Below are 22167 nucleotides of genomic sequence, written 5' to 3'. Positions count from 1 at the left end.
TCCATTAAGAAATTTTTTTTCTTAAAAACTTTCACTAAAAATATATTTTTCATTAAAAAGTAAAAAAAAAATCGGTTAAAAATTGTAAGCTTTTTAAAAAATCTTCATCAAAAATACAAAGTTTTTCTGCTCGAAATCAACTTGACCTCCATAACGCTAATTAGAAACATACCAAAGAGCCCACGGTTTACAGCGTCAGCACAAAGAAATCGCAACAATCAAAATCGATAGCTTGTTTCTTCTAGATTTGGTCAACTAATTATCACATGTGTAGCGTCATGCTGACCGATTGCATGAATTTTGTTTATTTCTGATCAACAGTTAGCTGTGAAAAGTACATGACCCCGTCTATGTCTCCGACTTCGCATGTAAATGTAAACAAAAGAATATTGATAAATGGCTAATTTATGCACGAGTGTGTATAAAAGATGTGTAAATCTGCAAACCAGCGACGTTCTAATGAATATGCAAAATTTGCTCGAATGGCTGAAATATTAATTAGTTTAGGCTAGAAAACTTGAACTTTGAACTGAGTTAAATTAGTTTCAGCGCGATTTCCAATACAGGTGGAATTTGCGAATTTCAACAGAATTGAAGCGGCGCTGACTTAGTCATAAGCCTCTTGAAGGTGTCTGTGATTAGTTCGAATGTATGTGTGTGATCTCAAGTATATATTGAAGTGAAACTACATATCATTCAGCAGCTTATTTACATGAATATTAATAAAACTTTTTTCAAGTCATTCTAAAGGTATTAGCAAAATTTCCGGCAGCAGTTTCAATAATTATTCAACCATTTAGGTTCAAAAAATCCCCGCTTTTGGTGTTAATAACTGTTGTGAGTCTCTGATTTTTAATGAATCTAAATTTGTATAAAAAGAAATCTTTTACGCCTATATTACGGAAAGAAAGTCGTAAATATTCGCAGAACTTATTTTCTTTTATTTGTTTATCAGTTAACACGCTTTTATAAAAAAAAAAAAAATATTTAAAAAATATTATTGGTTAGAAAATAGTATATAATAAAAATTATTAAAGTAGATTTTTGCAGATTCAATAAAAAAAATAAAACAAAAATTTCTAACAAAGGTGTTATGAGGTTTTACTCCCTTATTTATTTAAAATTAACGGAAATTTAAGAAAAAAATCCAACTTTTTACATTTGTTAAAAAAAATAAATAATGAATTATGTGAAGTTCAATAAGTATCTAAGGTGTTTTTTTACATAAATAAACGAAAAAAAAAATTAATAAAATTAATTAAAATTAAATTTTTTAATTATAATCATCTATTTACATATATAAAAATGAATCCATTTTTCCCTTATTATTCGCTGTGGATGTGAGAGGGTTTAGAAATAAAAACCCCTTATGCTTTTCATGAGGGAAAGTGGGGAAATTGGAAAATTTCAAAACCGACTTTTTACCATACAAATTATTATTTTTTATTTTATTTTCCAATTGATTTATTTGTAATCTATTTGTAATTTTCGGTCGTTTGCTTTCTTTACTTCGGTTATTGAAAAGGTAAATTATTGAAAATTATTCAGTGAACACTTTATGTGTGTTTCATACAAAGTGATCAATCACAGATTTAAATTTTGTATGATGTCACGAGGAGATCGCGCTAATATTGGCAGCTCAAAGCGTAAGCACGTGCGGAATTATGGATCGCGGTCAATCAGCAAGTGATCGTCACGATGTCACAGCACGTCTTTTGAAACAACAGATATGATGTTTGATGGACTTTATTTTGAAGTAATGTAGGTGAATATAATGCTTTTAGATGCTGGATGCACTCTGTTGAGTGGTAAAAAAGAAGTTTGCCGCACGCACACATTCTTCCTTGGATGGTGTTTACACCAGATCAAATTGCTGAAATCATTTCTACGGAAATTCCTGATTCTGAGAAAGATCAAGTATTATTCGAAGTGATGGAAACAAATATGGTTTATGAACCTTGCGGGCACCATAATCCCACCTCGATTTGTATGTCTCACAATAAATGCACGAAACACTATACACGTGCTTTTCTTTCGGAAACACCAACTGGAATTAATGGAGATCCACTCTATCGGCGTCGCTCATCAGACGACAGTGGCCGAACATTCAGCATTCAAATTAGTGGAGTTAATATCGAATTTAGCAATACATGGATCGTACCATACCGCCCTTATTGTCTAATTCACATTCAAAACTAATATCAATGTTGAGTATTCCAGTTTGGTGAAATCGATCAAATACGTTTGTAAGTATGTCACCAAAGGGATGACTGGGATTAAACGATGGACGATTCGATAGCTACTTCGCATGCCACTGAAGTTCGTACACTTTTCGCGATGATCACTTCGACATATCAGTATCAATTAAATTCCGATCGCTTTGACAATGAAGAGAAAGCTGTGAATTATATAGTCTCATTTCTAAATTCTTTGGAGAGGCTTGGTATGCCGCCGCATCATTTGCATCTGAAAGTAGGATCTGTCCTTATTATGCTGCGCAATCTTCATGTGCCGGTACTGTGTAATGAAACCCGACTGATTGTGAAACAGCTATCGAATACAAAGGGGCAGAATGCTTGATTGTACGAATTCCTTTCCTGTGTGGAATAAATATGCATATGCTACGTTTTTCACACGGCCAGATATACGCAGCGTGTTCGCGAGTTGGAAAACCATTTTCTCTGTACTGTATTAATTATTTTTAATTAATTAAAAATTTACTTTTTATTATATTTTTATTAATTTGATTTTATTTTTGTTTTTAATTTAAMCATTTATTTTTAATAATAATTAATTATTAATTTTTGTATTACATAAATGCTCAAAAAAGTAAAATAATTATTTTTTACTTAATTTTAAAATTTTATAAATTAAAGTTTCCATTTATTCTTTTATTGAAGTAAATAATATGTCTGATCAAATTTGAACCAGACTGGTCCATAGCGATAAAAACTTTTTTCCAAATGGCTGGCTAGCTAACGTTAGGTAAACCTAAACTGGATTCATTTCTGATCATTTACAATGTCATCCAAAAACATTTCATGGCAACAATTTTGAACATATTACGAATCACAGTTCAGTTCTTTCCTAAATTTGCTGTTCGAGTGAAATTTGATGTCCATATATCAAATATTGTGCAAGATAAAGAATAATTCTTATTGTTATTATTAACAACAAAATAAAAGAAATAAAATGTTTCTGTCCAAATTTCTGAATAAATAATCTATCTAATTTTATATCATGCTTAATGCGCATGTCAAGAAAAATTCTTCAAAAGACGCTTCACTAGCGTTGCACTTACCACAAAATGCAGAACTTGCAATATTCTTTTTCATTATTCAACCCAACTCCCACAAATCAGCGCCTTTTAAACAACTTGCTCCACTACATTGTCTATACAAATTATCTAACCTAACTCTAAATGCACGCAGATTGTATAAAATATGCCTTTCACTTAACAATATACAACTACCCATGTATATGTAAATACATACATACATAGATACCTGTACCCAAAACACTATTAATTGCCAAATAAAGCAACAAATTTAAGTAGCGCCCAACGCTAATGAAGTTCGGGTGGCCGCACTTACAGCAAGTATTTAGTAGCATAGCAACGACAGACAATAAATAAGCATTCAAAGCGAGAAAAGTGATTTTCCGCGTTGCAGAGAATTTCATTATCAACAACAAAAAAACTAAATAAACGCGCCAAGAAAAGTGTGTAAAGGTCAGTTGAGAAAACTGTGAGCGCATAAACTTATAAAGCAAATAGGTTACAGGCGTGTGTGAGAAAAAAAATGCCGTTAAATAAGTAAAACTAAATAGTGTTGAAACGAAAGTTACAACAGCGGCGGTAGGCGGCTGCACAGCATCCCATTGAGAAGAGCTCAAGCGGCAACAACATTTTCACTTTTAACCGTCAGCATACTTAGGTGTTGTTGTTACTATTACAAACGAGTAGAAATATATATATATATATGTATATACGTATATATATATTTATACWGATGGTTTTGTTGTACACCAATACGTTACGTTCGCGTAACACCTAATACCATGGTGACCCTTTTCTTTGTCAGCCCGCTACGCCAACGGTATTTAATTAACGTTCATTTATGTGTTGTATTTGTACTGCAATGTAATGTGCAGAGAGATGCGTGTGCCCATTTCGCATCTGCGTATATACATATTAACATATACATAAATATATACAATTGTTATGATGTACATACGTATATAAATATATAACATATAAATAAGTAAAATATATTAAATGTACTACATAGGAAACTAATTAAAGCAATATTTAGGATTGTTATATAATGCAATAAAATGTAATGTAAATGATATGTGAATATTTTTGCATTTTCTTTAACGTTTTTATTTACGAAATCGCGAAAGTCTTGTTCTATTAAACTTATAATCAATATTTATACCCTTAACTCGGTGTCTTAAACTTGCCACGATTTCTGTAAAACCCAAAAGGGGTAACTTATCAAAGTGACGATTTGAGCCGATTTTTTCATGTCCGTCCTAGTTCTCAGTTTTCGAGATATGGATCTGAAATCTTGCACACGTGATTTTTTCTTTAAGAAGCTCCTCATTTGTAAGCTCATAGTGGCCCAACAAGCTGACCGCTCTGATGCTATGCTAGCATTTGTATAAAAAACTTTCTTATTTGGCTAGGTCTCGTCATGAAATTTGCATGAATTTCCATCAAAAGCATTGCTATGATTTTCGAGTAAGTTGTTTAGATCGCATACCATAATACATGGCTGCCTTTAAGTATGCCCCCATAAGTCACACTACGAATGTCACAATCGATTTACTGAAAACCAAGTCTGGTAAACGTGTTATCTCACGAAATGGCTTCGGTTTCCGGTTTGATCGTGCGATTTTACGCCGTTAGACTATTTCCTGTGGGGCTATGTCAAGTTTATGGTCTATGCCAACAAGAAAGCGACGATTGATGAACTTCGGGCGAGTATAGAACGTAAAATTGCAGCAGTAAAGCCGTCGAAAATTGGGTTTAATGGCATCGAATGTACTTTCCCAGCAATACAGAATTTTATTGATACCCCACTTCTGTAGCGCGCTTATTAAAAAACCCGTTATAATCTTTGGTTCAAAAAACACTTGTCTCAACTATAAGTTAGAATATGTTAGCTTTGATGACAGATCTTGTAATTCGAACTAATAGGACAACAAATCGCCTTGCGGTTAATAAAAATGTGTTATTGACAAAGTTGTCTACTAAATCACCCTTATCGATCTGCTTTTTCTTGGCACCTATAATATAATCCAAACTATACTAATTATGTAAGCGATGAAAGAAGAAGAATTGAATTAATGTTTTCTTATTTTATTTTTCATAATGAAATTTCTTAGCGCAAAATAATTCGGAGATCAACCGAAGTTCACTTTTCCATGCATCGGAAGTGAATTAAATAATACCATTTAAAATTAAGTTTCAATTTTCCTTTGTACTCGTATTTAGTCTAATTTGCTTTCTTTTTTTTTTTTTTTTGTAAAGTTAACATGTATGTCGTTTATTTACTGTCATTAACGGTTGTTTATACATATCCTATGCTTACATACGTTCAGCTAAGTGCGCCGAATCGTTTCCGGCGCAACAACAACATAATATTTGTACACGCGCATGGACTTTTACATATAAAACGTGTGTATGTATAGGCGTGTATGTACGTACATATGTGTGTGCACGTTTGCATCACATACACGCTTTGCACTTCACTTTCGGCATTAATTTCATGAACAACATCATTTTGTGGATTTCCTTTCAACGATAATTACAACTTCACTTTTGGTGACGCTGGTCGGACAGACAGATTTTGGTGACTCGGCACCGACCATCTGCAATTGTCAAATTTGAGTGTTTCATGTCGGCGATTTAATTTCATTTTGATGTGTTGACCGCATTTTTGCCGTGTGGCAAAAGCACAGAGCGAACGTGGCTTGGAGGTTTGGATGCTGAGAAGATGTTTCTGATGATGCTGCTATTGTTGGCGTTGTTGTAACAAAAAAAGGCTGGGTTTTTTGTTGACATACATATGTGCATAAATATGTATTTGAATTTACTATTTTATATATACATATGTATATCTACATGTATATATAAACATACATATTTATTTGCAATGAAATTATTGCTTATGTACTCATGTGTAAGTATGTGCAAATATATTTTATTTAATGCCGAATTGCAGACAGACATACATAAAGTACATAATAATACACATATACATATACTAAATATATATATACGTATATATATTCGTACATCTCATGTTTTAGGGCGTACCCGCTTGATATTTGGAAATCGCTCGCGGTGCTGCAATTTTGTGCCACAGAAATGGTTTGTATGCATGAAAAAATAAAATTTATATAACGGTCAAATTGTCATTCATGCAGCGATTAGATATTTAAACATAAAAGATGACATAATGATTATTATTTGTTGGGTATTTATTGGTGAAATGGAATTTACCCCGTACTTCGTGCTGAGTCATCTTATTTTGTAAATAATTTTTTGTTTTCGCTTTTTAATTAGTAAACACAAATTTATATATACATATGTATATGTATATATGTATAATATACATTGACTATAAAAGCACACTCTTATGTATTTTAAGTAGAAGTATACTAGATACGGCAGCGTATCGCACCTTTATGACGCTGCTGCTTAGCAATCATTACAGTCGTAAACTTGTTTGAATGAAACTAATTTATTTACATAGATGTTTACGCTATGTTTAGTTTGCATAATGAAAGGTAGTTTTAAAAGTAGTTTAAAAAGTAGTTAAAAAAAATTGGAAAAAGTGCAAATCTACTTAAAAAAAATGTTTGTTAGAAATATATATACTCGTAAAAGTAGTTTCATTTACAGAGAGCTATAAAAAGAAAAGAATGCATATGCTGAAAGTGTTCTATGGACCATTCTAAGCAACGTCTAAAATCGGTTTCGAGCCAGCTATGTTTATATCAATCCAAAACAAGGAAAAACGTTAACTTCAGTTGCACCGAAGCTAAATACCCTTCACAGTTTGTATGGAAGCTATATGCTATAGTAATCCGATCTGAAATTTTTTTTTTCGAAGATTATTACCTTACCAATCCATGTCAAATTTCGTGAAGATACCACCTCAAATGAGAAAGTTTTCCATACATGAACTAGATTTCGATTGTTCAGTTTGTATGGCAGCTATATGCTATAGTTAACCGATTAGAACAATTTCTTCGGAGATTATATTTTTGCTTTGAAAATAATCTGTGCCAACTTTTATGGAAATACCTTGTGAAATGTGCCAATTTTCAATACAAGAACTTGATTCCGATCGTTCAGTTTGTATGGCAGCTATATGTTATAGTGGTCCGATATCGCCCGACAAATGAGCAGCTTCTTGAAGAGAAAATGACATTTGCAAAATTTCAAGACGATATTTTAAAAACTGAGGGACTAGTTCGTATATATACAGACAGACGGACATGACTAAATCGACTCAGCTCGACATACTGATCACTGATATATATATATATATATATAATAATTATACTTTATAAGGTCTGCGACCCTTCCTTCTGGGTGTTACAAACTTAATATACCCTTTTCAGGGTATAAAGAGATATCCCACTATCTGGGTCAACTACCGTGGGAAAGGACAAAATCGCATTATTATTATTGAACCTTACGAGTGTGGATTTACACTTGGAAAAACAACACTGACCAGATTTTCCCCATGCGCTATATATTGGAAAAGACCCGTGGAAGGAAGATCGACATACACCATCTCTTCGTCGATTTCAATATTTACGACAGCAAGAAAAGGAGCTGGCTTTATGCCGCGATGTCTGAACTTGATATCTGCGCAAAGGTAATACAATGGTCTAAGCTGATGTTGAGTACCAGAAGCTCCGTCAGGATCGGGGAGGGCCTCTCCAAGCCGTTTGATACCAGACAAGGAAAATCCCTATCGTGCGACTTCTTCAATTGAGTCCTGGAGAAAAAAATTCGAGCTGAATAGAGAAGGTACAATCTTCTATAAGAGTGGCCAACTGCTGGCGTACGCCGACAACATCGACACCATTGGTCTCAACAACCGCGCCGTTAGTTCTGCTTTCTCCAGGTTGGACAAAGAAGCGAAGCAAATGGCTGTGGTAGCGAACTAGGGCAAGACGAAATATCTCTTGTCAACAAACAAACAGTCGTTGTTCACGCGCCTTGGCTGTCACGTTACTGATGGCAGTCTTAACTTCGAAGGTCTAGGTAAATGCGTCTATCTTGGAACCAGCGTTAACACCAAAGACAATGTTAGCCTCGAAATACAATGCAGAATAACTTTAGCCAAAAGGTGCTCGTCGGACTGGGTAAGCAATTGAGAAGTATAGTCCTCTCTTCACGAACAAAAACAAAACTCCTGCTATATGAGGCAGAAGCATGTACGAAAACAACTTCTGACGAGTCGACGTTACGAGTTTTCGAAAGAGAGGTTCTGCGAAAGATTTATGGTTCCTTGCGCGTTGGCAACTTCGAGTATCGCTTTCGATGGAACGATAAGCTGTACGAGATATACGACAATATTATATATAAATAAACTATTGACATAGTTTAACGAATTAAGAGACAGCGGCTATGCTGGCTAGGTCATGTTGTCCGTAAGGTTGAAGACACTCCAACTCTGGAAGTATTCGACGCAGTACCCGTCGGGGGAGGCAGAGGAAGAGAGAGACTTCCATTCCGCTGAAAAGACTAGATGGAAAAGGACCTAGTTGCATTTGGAATCTGCAATTGGTTCCAAATAGCGAAAAGGACGAACGTCTGTGGCGCTGTTGTAAGCTCGGCCATGACCTTTGAAGCACTGTTGTTTTTGGAAGGCCGCCTTTTTCAAAATTTTCACTCATGCTTTGATCACTAGCTTTATTACTCTATAGTAATAATATAATTTTACGTCGAAAAATATTATTTTTCTCCACCAGAGGTCTCTTTTCGGAGGTCCTTGCTGAGAACAAAGCATTTATTCCTTTTAAAGATTTTTAAACAAAATGAAAATCTCATAAAAAAGTTTTGCACCTTATTTTTGATTAATCCATGGACCTGCAAGTGAAATTTTTTCATGATAGCCAAAATATATATGCGACAAAAATAATTTAAGTTAAGCATAAGCTCTCGCTAATGGTCAATATGATTGTATAGAATTTTTTCTGATGGAACCACAGTTACATCACTTTTTATTTTCTAAGGTTCTGAGCCATTTGGAAAAGCACTTTACAAGTCCACATATTTCCGGTGGACGGTTTAGTTAATAGCTTTCCTTTTAGAATTATTCTTTCTCTTTCCTATGAAATTCCTAACCTTTATCCTATTTTATTTATATATTTTATTTCAATTTATTGTTTTATTTTTATTTATTTATTTTATACAATTTTTTTRTTTTGAACACAACGCACAATTAACTTCATTCACCTTTCTCCTCCAATTGGCACCCCATTCGGAATGTTTTCTTGCTTTTTAGCAAGCAAATAACAAATGCGTGTGAAAAAAGTGTGGAAGGCGCTAAAATATATAATGTTTGACTTGACAGTCGGTTTGCTTGGAGTTGAGAGTCGATTGCCTTATCAGTACAGATATTACTTATTCATTATACATATATGTATGTACATTAACACCTTTCCATTATGTCAGCAATTATGGTTTTACGACAATTACAGCTGTACAACAAAAAGTACAACCGTTAAATACTCGAAAATCCATGCAACGCTTGTCACATTGACAGCCACGTTTGATGGATGTGTGTGTGTAGAAAATTTACACTGCAACCATTATTTGAGCATTTTTGACAAAACGATGATAGTTGCTGCCGTTGCTGGCGATTAACAGCTCTCGATTGCTGCTATCGGTAGAGTGTAGGTGAAGTTGTTGTTTTTGGACTTCTTTCGTTACAGAGAGTTTTGCTTGTTAGTCTTGGTTATTGTAGTTTTTGTTATTTGTATTGTTGTTGTTTTTGTTATTTCGATTGTTGCTACTTTTGTTATTTTTACTGTTGTTGTTATTGTTACTTTACTAGTTGTGCACTTGTAGTTGTTTTGTTATTTCGCTCCAGTTAGTGTTGTTGCTTTAGTTTCTCCTTTTTTGTTGTTTTTGTTGCAGTTTCATTCCTCACACACACCGTGCTTTGCTTTTTTCGTTGTCGCCTTTGTATAACAGTGGTTTGTCTACCTTAATACGGTTGTCTCTTCATTTTTCACATTTCTTGGTCACAAAAAAGAAAAAAAAACAATAAAAGCAAATACCAAAATAAGTGAATGCCGCCACATCCAATGCTGCAATGACTGCTGTTGTTATTTTATATTTTTTAACAACAAAAATCTCCACTGACATTGTGTACGCGTGGAGTATTTAAAAGCAAMAACAACAACAATAAATAATACAGTAAGCAAATAAGCGAAGAAAAGCCCATCGTCAGCCAAACAGAAGCGTGTGGCTACGAATGTAAAACAAAACAGCATTGCAAGGCCGTTGTTCAACTACAAACAACAACAATAGCCGCATATGACAGCTGCAATGAGAGCACCATCACTTGCAATATGCAACAACAAGAAGCGCATATGCTGCACAACTGTTATATTTTGACAACGTTTTGTCAGCGCGTTATTGTGCCTCAGTTTTTTGTTGTTGTTGCATATAAGCTTTCTGTTTTTTGTTGCTATACACCTGTACTGGTGCAGCGGAATTTCCTATTTATTTTTGTGCTTTTGTGGCTTGATATATTAGGGCTTATTACTTGGTCCAACAAATATTTTATGATTTTTTATATAATTACCGTTAATTTGTGCTCATTCGCATGAAGGGGCAAAGTCGAGCTGTAAATTATTATTTTTTTTTAAATTAAGTAATTCATTTTGCTGACGTCGCATGCAAGAGATATATTATATTTATATTTATATATGTAAATATATATTATATATATACAGTTACAAAGTTCAAACAGTTTGTAAGTAACGACTATTATTAAATGCTAATTGCCATTGTCAATATATACAATATATGTAGAATGTATGTATTGTTTATAAAGCGTGGTATGACAGCGCGTATACGTAATAAAGAATGAAAACGCATTGTGAAACGATTGTTGACGAGTGAAGCTTCTGCGATCGCAGCTTTTATGATTTTTGTACCAATCTGTACCCCAGAGTTGGCCTAAATTTCATTAAAGAATTGTGTTCAAGTCATAAGCTAATGGTTTGGAAGAATAAGTAGTATGACTACTATACTCAACAAGAGTATTATATTATACTTAACACTGATTAATTAAACTTGATTTTTATATTTTTTTAGTAAATTTCTATTGTTTTTACACAGTTAAAGCAGAAAACAAGAAAAACATTTATCTTCTGTTGCACCGAGTCTATAATACCCTTCTCAAAAACAAAAGATTCCTTACAAGAACTGTTATCGTTCAGTTTATATGGCAGCTATGTATGTGCTATAATGACTTGATCAGAACAATTTATTCACTGATGCACAGTGGTCTTGTGCAGATAACTCGCTAAATAAAAAAATTGTCCATATAAGTACTTGATTTCCATCATTAGGTTTGTATGGCAGCTACATTCAACAGTGGTCCGTTATCCGCCGTTCAGACAAAAAACCCGCTTCTTGGGTAAAAAAGCATGTTTGCAAAATTTCAGAGCGATAGCTCAAACACTGAGGGACTTGTTCATAAGAATACTAATAACAGTAAGATTATCAAATAAATTTTTTTTTTAAATTGCTTTCTAATAAAGCAGAATTATTAAAACGTTTTAATAAAAAATCATATTTGCCCTAATAACTTTTTATTTACCCAAATATTTCAAAACTTCATTAAAAAAAAAGCATTACATTAATAAATAATAAATGAATAATCATTGTAAATCCATTGAAAAGGTAAATATACTTTCCATTTCATTCATTTTCACTCCGCAAATTCGTTTTGGTGCTCAAAAAGCGGGTTAGCGCGACTTTAATTGTGGCAATGTGCCGCCACGAAGTTTATAGGCGAACGAAAATCGATCAAGGTGTGAGTGTAGAAACCAGGTGGATGTGTGTATGCAAACATGTAGTCACAACAACAATAGGACTGCATATATGTTAATACTTATGTAAAAAAGTAAACACGTTTTGGCCACAGCGGCTCGCATGGCTCGTTTAGCGACCAAAGACGCGGCTTTCAGCTGGAGGCTGGCACTGAGGGCAGCGTTGGAACTGTGTTTTCGAACTTGAATAGCGTATGCATATAATATGTTTTGGGTGACATGGTTACAAAGTTTTATGTGTGCGCATGTGTGTGTGTGTGTGTGGTTGTTGCATCAGGTGATCTCCTGTCTGATTTATAGGTCAAGTTGAATTGAATGACCATTGCGGCACTTGGCACTCTTCTGCTGCCGCTTCTTCTGCTTTTTTATTTTTATTTTTACTTCTTCTTCTTTTTATTTTTTATTTTTCTCTTCTTCTTCTTCTCCTTCTTCTTTCTCTAACCCTCACCCCTGTTTCTTCGAAAACAAGTTACTGCTTGAATTAAACTCCATTCAAAATACATACAGACACATACAAACACTGCACCTGAGTGACTCCAAATACATAGTAAAAATGAACTTGAGTTGCTCTGCGCATTAATGCAATCATCGGTGGCGTGAGTGCTGCTGGGCCATCGCTAAATGTTTCTGAAGCGAAGCTGATCAGGCCGCTGTGATTTTGGTATATATGTACATACATATGTACCCACATTGGCGCATGTTATCATATCGTGTGATTACATACGCATTGGTGCATTTGTCTGCTGCTGTCGCTTGAATACAGTCACTGAACTGACCCTCACATTCTCGTTGAGTTTGCTTTTTAATTAATTTTAATTTTTTGTTTTTGAAGTTTAGTTATTACTTTTTATATTAAAAAGACTCTAAATGTATTGAAATTCACAACAAAATTTTTTTAATTTTCTTTTAAATATTTTTTATATATAAATACTTTTTTTTTTAATTTATTGTTATTCTAAATACATTGAAATTTACAAGAAAAATATTTTTTCAAATTAATTTTTTAGTTTTAATTTTTTTTTTAGATTTATTGTGACTTCGACTATCACCGCTAATTATGTAATATCCTACAAAATTTATACGCTCAGTTGAAAATCGATATGCATTCGAAAAGCAAATATTATCTTTCGTACTTTTTTCTTTGGTGTTTTTTAGCTTCACGTACAGACGTTTAAATTTTTCGTATATTAAATTTTTTCTCCTGCATTTCATTTTTGATTTGCCTGCTTGCTCTGCTTCGCGCTCTCTTCATTTATGCCGAAATCTTTGCAATGCAGTTGTTTTTGTGTTTAATGCTGCGGAACGAAATGTGAACGCCATCAAATCAATGTGAACTATCAACAGCCGGTTTTTCTGGTGAATACAAGCATACATGCATACTTAGATGTATAAATGCGTACTTACATATATACATGTATATACATATGTAATACATATGGACATGCTTTCATACTTATGACAGCAAAAGGTGCACAGGAGCGCTGACAAGAGCAAACCAGGCAGGAGAGTGATTTTGCGTAATTTTAACAATAGGCACATGCACACATATCTACATCTGCCTACGAAAGTACATGCATATATACATAAACGTAGCTGAATATGTGCCTTGCGGTTATGTATGGTCGGGCATAAAAGTACTCATACACATACATACGCCATTATTTTTTCATATGCGTACTTGTCTGTTTGTGTGCGCAGGCATAATTCACTAATCTAAACGACCTGTTTTAATTACTGTTGTTGTATTTTATTATTTATTGCCGTAGTTTGCTTTACTTCACACTATAATTTTCTTTTATGCGATTTTCACTGTTTTGTGTCTATATTTGTATTGAAGTTGGTGGGTCAAGTTGAAATGGAGTGAGCGCCAATTTTGTGAATTTGTGTGGCATCTGCAAATTATTATGTTAAATTTTGCAGCTTTCAAATGGAGAATGTTATAACAGATATGTCACGTGAAGAGTAATTTCAAGTCAAAAATGCAATCGAAAATGGTTCATTTCCAGACGATGGGCGAATAACAGCAACAGAAAAAACTTTTCTATATATAAGTACGTGCAGTTAGCATCACACCAGTATATGCTTACGACTTTTTATATAAATTTTTCTCAAAGGCAACGGTAGAATCTCCGAACATTGATCTCAGAACAACTTAGAGTTTAGAAGCCTCTAATCTTCACCCAACCTTAATTTCTCTACCATTAATGAATATAATAGTGTTACATATAATTTTTATACAATACTCCCTTTGTTTTTGCATTTATAGGAAATATGGAACTAAAACCAAAGAGAAATATTACTCATACGCACTGTCAGCTCAACATTACTACATATCTAGTTCAGTATTCAAGTTGATAAAGTGCAAATTTTGCGCAGAAAAATTCAAATTTATTTTATAATACAAACATAACGAACTTTATGTATGCTATATACTATATCATAATATATCTATATTTAGTTGCATACCAACTTTCATACATTTCATTTAACTGCCTTACACTTCCACTCATAAACCATATACCGGGAATGTGAATGGCTTACATTGTATGCGCATTGTAACGTGCTGCACATTGTCCTTCTGAGTGTCAGCATTGCATAGACAACAACTACAACGCAACTGCACCATGCATGGAAGCACGCATGCGCGCAATGGCAACATCTTACGTTTTGTAATTAGGTCAAATGCACTTTTTGGTTGTAATATGAACGCAAGAGCGCAAAAACAACAGCTGCAACAACAACAGAAAAAGTAAACAAAGCCAAAAGGCAGCAAATCATCCGCTCGAGGTAAGCAAGAGAACGTTGGCCACAAATTACTGTGCCATATGTATGTATGTATGTACATATGTAGCTACTATGTAGTGGTGATATGTGGCAAGCACATGCCAACGAAGGCGGTGCATTACAGCATGACTACGTACAACGGCGTTAAAATATGGAAAAAACTACCGAAAGTAATTAGTGCAAATGTGCGCATGCGCGCCGCCTGTCCGTATGATTTGTGTGCTTGCGGCGCTGTTGCTGCTTCTGCTGCTGCGTCTGCTGCTTGGCTTTGTCACTGCCACTCACCCAATGGTCAATCGTCGCTCAGCAGCACGAAAAACCACCGCGCGCGGAGCGATGAAATATGTGATTGCGCTTGCCACTTGCGACTTGCCACCACTGCCACACTTAATGGCTGCTTGTGGTTGCAATAGGCGCCTTGGTGCATTTAATTGTAAGGCGGGTAATTATTGTCAGCACGTTGTTTTTGACTTGCGGTTTAGTGGCGTATTTATCACGCTCAGGTGCAGTTAGTCGGAGAAGCTTCAAAACTTTTCATACTTTATGAGCGCATAACTCACCTCAAATGGTTTGTGGTACACCACATGGGTGTATTGTGCTAATTTATGAGCTGTTAAATGATGGAATGATTGAATTTAAAAAGAGGAAAAATAATATTTTTTCTTGATATGAAAATGGCGGCAAATGAGATTATTTTGAATAAGCAAAAAATATTAACAAATATTAAATTAATTGTTTTTCTAACTGCTTGCATAATTTTTCATACACTGAACAGAATATGTTAAGTTTACAGTATGAGTCAATTTAGCCATGTTTGCCTGTCGGTCTGTATATACCTGAATTAGTTCCTCAGCTTTAGAGTTATCGATCTGAAATTTTGCACACTTTCTTTTCTACTCAAGAAGCATTTTTTGGAATTGCCCTTAACGGACCACTATAGCGTATAGCTGTCATACAAACTGAACGATTGGAATGAAGCTCTTGTATTGGAAAACTTTTTTAGTTACCGAGATATTTTCAAGAAATTTTGCCTGGATCATTATCTAAAGGAATTATGCAATACCTGAATAAATGGTTTACATCGGACTACTATAGCATATATGTAGCTGCTATACAAACGAACTGTAGGTTTGAAGTGCTTGTATGGAAAACTTTTTTAATTAACGATATATTTGCAGAAAATTTGGCGTGGATCATTATCTAAAACAGTTATGCAATATCTGAAGAAATTGTTCAAATCGGATTACTATAGCATATAGCAGTCATACAAACTGACCGTTCAAATTCAAGTTCTTATAAGAATTTTTTTTTTTTTTTTGTAGAGTATAGCTTCTGTGAAACCGAAATTAAAGATTTTTTTGTTTTATCTTTTTCTTACTTTTTTTTTATTTAAAATTTTTTTGAAATTTATTTTTAATTTTTTTATTCTCTACCATTAAAGAAAATTGTCAGCTCTGCACTTAAACAAATTATTCAAACAAATTCTCATTGCTACTTTGTCAATTCAATGAAATTGCATTAACTCAATTCTTCACATAATTCCACTACACACATGTGAATAACATCGATAAAATGCAGCCACAAGTTTTTAATTTAACAACAAGCAATTTGTTTAAGCTGTGTGTGGGCCCTGAACTACGAACGCTTGACTTATGTAGTGTGTTTTTTTGTAGAATTCGCCAAGTCATCTAATTCAATGCTTTCTTTTGTTAAAATAAATTATGTTTTTTCCACAATTACTAATCTTTGCATTTGCAGTATACAAGCATATATATAGCAAGATTTGTAAAAATTCCAATAAAATCAATGACATGCACTTTTGGCGTAAATATTTAGTAAACATCATAAGAGTGTAGTTGAAACGTAGCTCGTGACTTTACAAAAAAATTATAAAAAAAATTAAAAAACAATAAATAATAATAAAAAAAAAAAATTAAATTCATATATTCATTTTTCCTAATTTCTATAATGACATATTAGAACACACATACACAATCAACCCACAATCAACTAACACTATTTTCAGCAACAATAAAGCAAAAACATAAAACATGCTATAAATTTATAGTGTTGTTGTGCTATTATTGCATGTTTTTGACATTTTTTATTTATTTATGTGACCAACATCGGACTGACCTTCTCATCAAGTGCCAAGTGTCGATGCGTTGATTGGGCACTTCAACAGAAAAATATATGAACGAAGTCATTCACATTTGTGGCATAAAAGTGCGATTAAAAGTCAATGTTGATAGTTTGTTGTCGTATTTGGTGCTAACATTTGGCCATGGCGGGGGGTTGTTGTGCGGATATTAATACATATGAACACTCATAAAATCATATGTCTATAACTGTTGAACGCCTACACCAATATAATGACACATGTGTGCATAATTAAGAAGGTTTTTGGCATTTTATAGTAAAACCACTACAACGGACAAGCGCCTTTTTTCTCTAACTGTTTTTGTGTCACAAACAATTATTTAAGTTTGCGGAAATGCGGCACAAAAGTCGCATCAATCGCGTTAGGTACGACCAAATTTGTAAAATTGAAGGGGAAATGTCTTAAAAGACGCAGCTTCATTATGTTTACTACTTGTTAGGTTATGTCACACTTTCGGAGGTTAAGTTGGATTTTTGTTTTGCTTTTTTATATTGTTCTGAACATAAGAACCTAAGAAAATCACATTCGAGGTTATGTTGAGCGCAACTAATTAGCATTTAGTTATTTCAGAATGCCGGCTGTTTTGCATTAGATACTTCTTTTTTCAGCAATTTCTGATTTTTATAGTTTTTTTAATATAGATTGTAATTATTAGTGCTAAATATGTAGYTAAGAATTAGATGCGCTTTAGATTAAAGGAAAAATATTGCAAATATTTAGTTCAAATACCTAAGTAATTTGGCCTACTTTCCGATAAAAAAATATCAAGAAAAATATCGATAMCAATATCGAAAATTCTTGGGCGTTTCAGTTAGCTGAATCTAGATACTGGAAAACTAGACTAAATACTAAATACTAGAAAAAGATATATTGAGTAAAGAGATTTTTAAATTATCGAAAAATATTAATTTATCGAAATGGATCGTAAGTATCTATAATTTTAACGAAATTGATCGGTAATTTCTTCTAGCTGTCTCCAAAAAGGTAAATACAAAGTGCGCGTCAATAGAAAAGAAAACATAAAATAACTAAGTATTACGAGATCTAAACTGAAAATGTCGCTAAGTTGGCAAAATATTAAGAAAATATAACAAAACTCAAAATATCAAAAAAAAAATTTCGATGAAAATATCAAAATTGGGTTTATCGTATAGCTGAGTATTAGAGAAGAGAGTTAGAGTTATCAATAGTTTTAACAAAATTTATAGGTCATTTTGTTTAGCAGCTAACCCAAAAGAAAAAGGAAAAAATTTCTCATGAACTGAAAATTCTCTCAATATCGATATAAAATACTAGATCTAAACTGAAAATGTTAGTAAAATAATAAAAAATATGGCAACAGTTCTTTGTGGAACAGCGATAAAAGTATGGATAATATCGATAGATATCAAAATTTCTACAAAATAATAAGAAAATATGAGAAAACTTTTTTCCCGGCAGAAAATTTTCAAATGAATGTGAAAATATCGATAATATGGACAAATATCGAGAAATATAGAAATTTATTACAWGATATATAAAGCGTAACCTCAGTGAAGTTTCGTAAAAATGTATAAAAATATCGTGATAATATGCTCGAAAGCATTAAACTTTAAAATATCGCTAAATAATATATATTTCAGTCTTCAAAAACCYAAACTTTAACTCAATTTTTTACTCACTTTAACTACCTCCCAGTGAAATGGATATAAAGTACTCATTCTGTCAGCGATAAGTCAGTATATGGTTTTGGTTTTTTTTGTTTGTTGTTTTGTGTATGTTGTGTATGTAAGACTCAACGAACAAACATGATAGCACGTAAGAAAGTTCTGTTGATAAGCAATTTCACTAGARAGAGGTCTGCTATTTTTCACAATTTTTTTCCGAAATAAATTTTTACTAAACACTTGCAACAACGCACCAATAAACGCCTTTCCTTCACTTTCATTGTCAACACCAGCTGATGCTTCAACAGCGACTTTCAATTTTGCAACCAAAGGTTTGCATTTACAATTTCTTTTTTTTGTTGCTACTTTTTTGCATTGCACTTACACAGCACTTTGATATATATTTACATATATACATATRAGGTAGTTTTAACGAGCGTATTGCATTGCTTGCAAGGTCATATTGACGATTCGCTGCACCATACACAACACTGCGTCAGTTAACCACCGACCAAACTGTGCACCCGGTGACCAATTGACTGAGCAATCGGCTGACGGATGCATTTACCACGGCTTTCATGGACTAATAGGCAATTATGTGTATATATATGTATACACATATATGCATATGTGTTTATATATGTGTATACATATTTTTTTGGTATTGTCCATATACTTTTTTATTAGTAAATAAGTTTTATGGTTAGGCCGTATTTTTGCCGTCGGGCCCTCGGCGCACTCAACACGAAATTATCGCCTTCATATCACATGTGTTACTGTCGCACATATTCGCCTGAATAACTCACCTACAGTTCATTCACATGTGTTGTCGCAATTTATCATAAAACCAACTCAGCACAACAAACCGCCCACTGTAGGTGCATAGAGGCGTAGCCTTATCTCTTGTTCTAGCTTTTGTTTTTTCTAATTTTTATAATTTTTACTCGCGATATATTTATTAAGTAGAGCACAGCTGGAGAGTGTTGCGTGCTCGCTGAAGAGAGTGAAAACGGTAAATATGCTACATATTGCCTCTGAAGCGGAAAAATATTCATCTAGTAGCCTATATAGTAGAGTTGCCAATATTTTTTTTAAAATTTTTTTATTTTATTTTTTCAAGTAATACATATAATTATCCGAACTACACATATAAATATATAATATAATATAATAGATAGGGCAAATTCTTGATTTCCATTGCATTTTGATTTCTCTGTAAAACAAAAAAATGAAAACAACAAAAGCGCTAACAGTTTCTGTGCTGTACGCTGCACTCAAATTGTCTGATTAAAAGTTTTATTACATAATTGCTGCCATTGCATTCTAGCGGCAGCGCTCGCCAACTGGGCGGCTAATTAGCGCGCGTTTGAATGCCGTCTGTGGGCTGTCGCTGTTGCTGTTGCGGCTTGTTGACGGCGCGCGCGTCGCACGCACCCAGTGCGTCTTGGTCATATTCTATTTACACTGTTACTTTATTGCTATTATTTTGTAATAATATTTTTTTTGTTACGGAATTTTTTTCTCGGAAACATTTGATGCATGCAACGTAATAGATCTTTTTGTGATATGATAACAAGGAAGCAGTCATTGTAAGCGTGATTCYTGAAAAATTTCAAACTCCTTTTTTTGTTTTTTTAAATGTTTATTTCTACAACAAAAATTTTGAAAATGTAGGAAACATGTAGTTGGGTTTATATTTTRTGATAAATGTATTATTTGAAGAAGATTCTATGCAATGCTAGAGAAAGGTCGTAAAAAAAAGTATGTAATATAATAAATAATGTAAGTAGATGTGTATACCATCAGAAAGTAGAGATTTCAACAAAGGCAGCTGACTTTAAAGAAAAATCTCACATTTTTAAGTGCAAAATTTTGATTGCAAATTTGATTTTATTTTCCTTAATATTTTAWATAGAAAATAAAAGTGTTTGAAACATGATTTCCTGGGCAAAAAAWTTTTTGGATGAGATAAAAATAAAAAATCCAATATTTGAATATTTCAAATTTTCACATAAATTGTGTGGTTACAAAGGGTTTAGATCTTTTCATTACCTACAAGTTTGCAATACGACTTTTTTCTATTGGACTCGTAGTTTGGTCAGAAGTCGAGTTAGGCTTTTTTTAGTCTTAAAAATTGAGCTATCGCCGGTAAACTATTTTTCCTTTAGTTTTCATATTTTATCTTTAATTTCCAATAAGTGTCWTCCATTTTTGTTTTTTTTTTTTTTGATTATGATATGATCTTTTGTTTTCAAATATTATCTACCGTGGTCCAATATATTTTCCCATCTCTTACTGTGCCATATAACTCGTTGTTGTGCTTCCGCTGCAACACAAATTATTTTCGACAGTAAAAATACATTTTTACATGCAGTAAGCACAAACTTGATTGAGATATAAGACAATTATATTCAGCCAATTTAGGACAAAACTTAAAAAATGCTAATTCGAACAGCGCATATTTACACGGAATCTTCAGTCGTCAACAAAAAAAAAAAAAGCAGAGAAAGGTCAAGGTGGCTGGTTTGTAGAAAGAGGTCATGGTCAATGTGAATTTGATGTATTTAAGACACATGCAATATATTTTATTACTAAAGTTTCAGCTTCGGCTCAGAATTATACAGAAAAAATATTAAACAAAATTTTTTTTATAAATAGAGAAAAAATTAAACAAAAATATTTTAAAATATTTATTTTCTATAATGCAAAAAAAATAAAATATTGTAAAATTATTTATTAAAAGAAAGTATAGTAATTTACGAAAAAGCAAAAAAAAAAAAATAAAAAAAATACAAATTACTGTAAATTTACACTAAACTTTTGTAGTTTTGTAGGAAATTGAAAAATATGGGTCAACCCTTACGAGTGTTAATTAGAACCAAGTTAAAATATAAAAAATTAACAATAAAAAACTYAAAATTACTTATATGTATGTATACATATGTCGCAATTTAGATTTTAGGACWGCAGTAAATCAAAAAAWAAWAAWAAWAAAAAWWAAAAAAAATTTGCACCTAAAATTGATCCATTATGATTTGCTAATACCTATTGATAAAATATATGAGTATAGAGTATATGCATGTGGATATAAAGGCTCATAAAGCAGCTGGCAATATATTTGTATATAATTGTGCTGTGTGTACGGCTATCTCGTTAATGACTAAATTTGACACYTCGACATGCATTTTGTGTGTATGACTAATGGATTTCGAATATAATTTGTAATAAAATGTGAAAAAGTCGTAATAAAAATATGAAAACTACAATTAAGACGCTATAAAATATTAGCAAATGGAGATTTTTTTTTATAGGGAACATGCAAACACATACATTCGTATAAAAAAGTTTGTTGAACAGTTGTTGAACAAGATAATTTAAAAAGCATGAAAAATGAAAAATATAAACAAATTTTGAATTAAATGGTTAGTTGGTTGGAATGTACATAAAAAATGTATTTTTTATTATTTTGATAAAATT

The 22167-nt window shown here is 32.9% G+C and overlaps 1 protein-coding gene across 1 annotated transcript in view; it reads right to left on the bottom strand.

Moving 5' to 3' along the window:
- The window catches only part of LOC108970346 (elongation of very long chain fatty acids protein AAEL008004), a gene marked incomplete at its 5' end in the record, with an annotated part of 50526 nt that extends 31182 nt beyond the window's left edge, over positions 1 to 19344 (bottom strand). Inside the window, 1 exon segment of the mRNA XM_018935673.1 lies at positions 18706 to 19344. Within this exon segment, the coding sequence (XP_018791218.1) occupies positions 18706 to 18744 (39 nt within the window).
- Between the last annotated feature and the right edge of the window lie 2823 nt (positions 19345 to 22167).

The sequence above is a fragment of the Bactrocera latifrons genome, unplaced genomic scaffold (genome assembly GCF_001853355.1).
Source record: "Bactrocera latifrons isolate USDA-ARS-PBARC rearing strain unplaced genomic scaffold, ASM185335v1 scaffold_3, whole genome shotgun sequence".
Lineage (NCBI taxonomy): Eukaryota > Metazoa > Arthropoda > Insecta > Diptera > Tephritidae > Bactrocera > Bactrocera latifrons.
The sequence above is the reverse complement of the archived record's forward strand: the minus strand, read 5'-3'. Positions and strand labels throughout refer to the sequence as shown.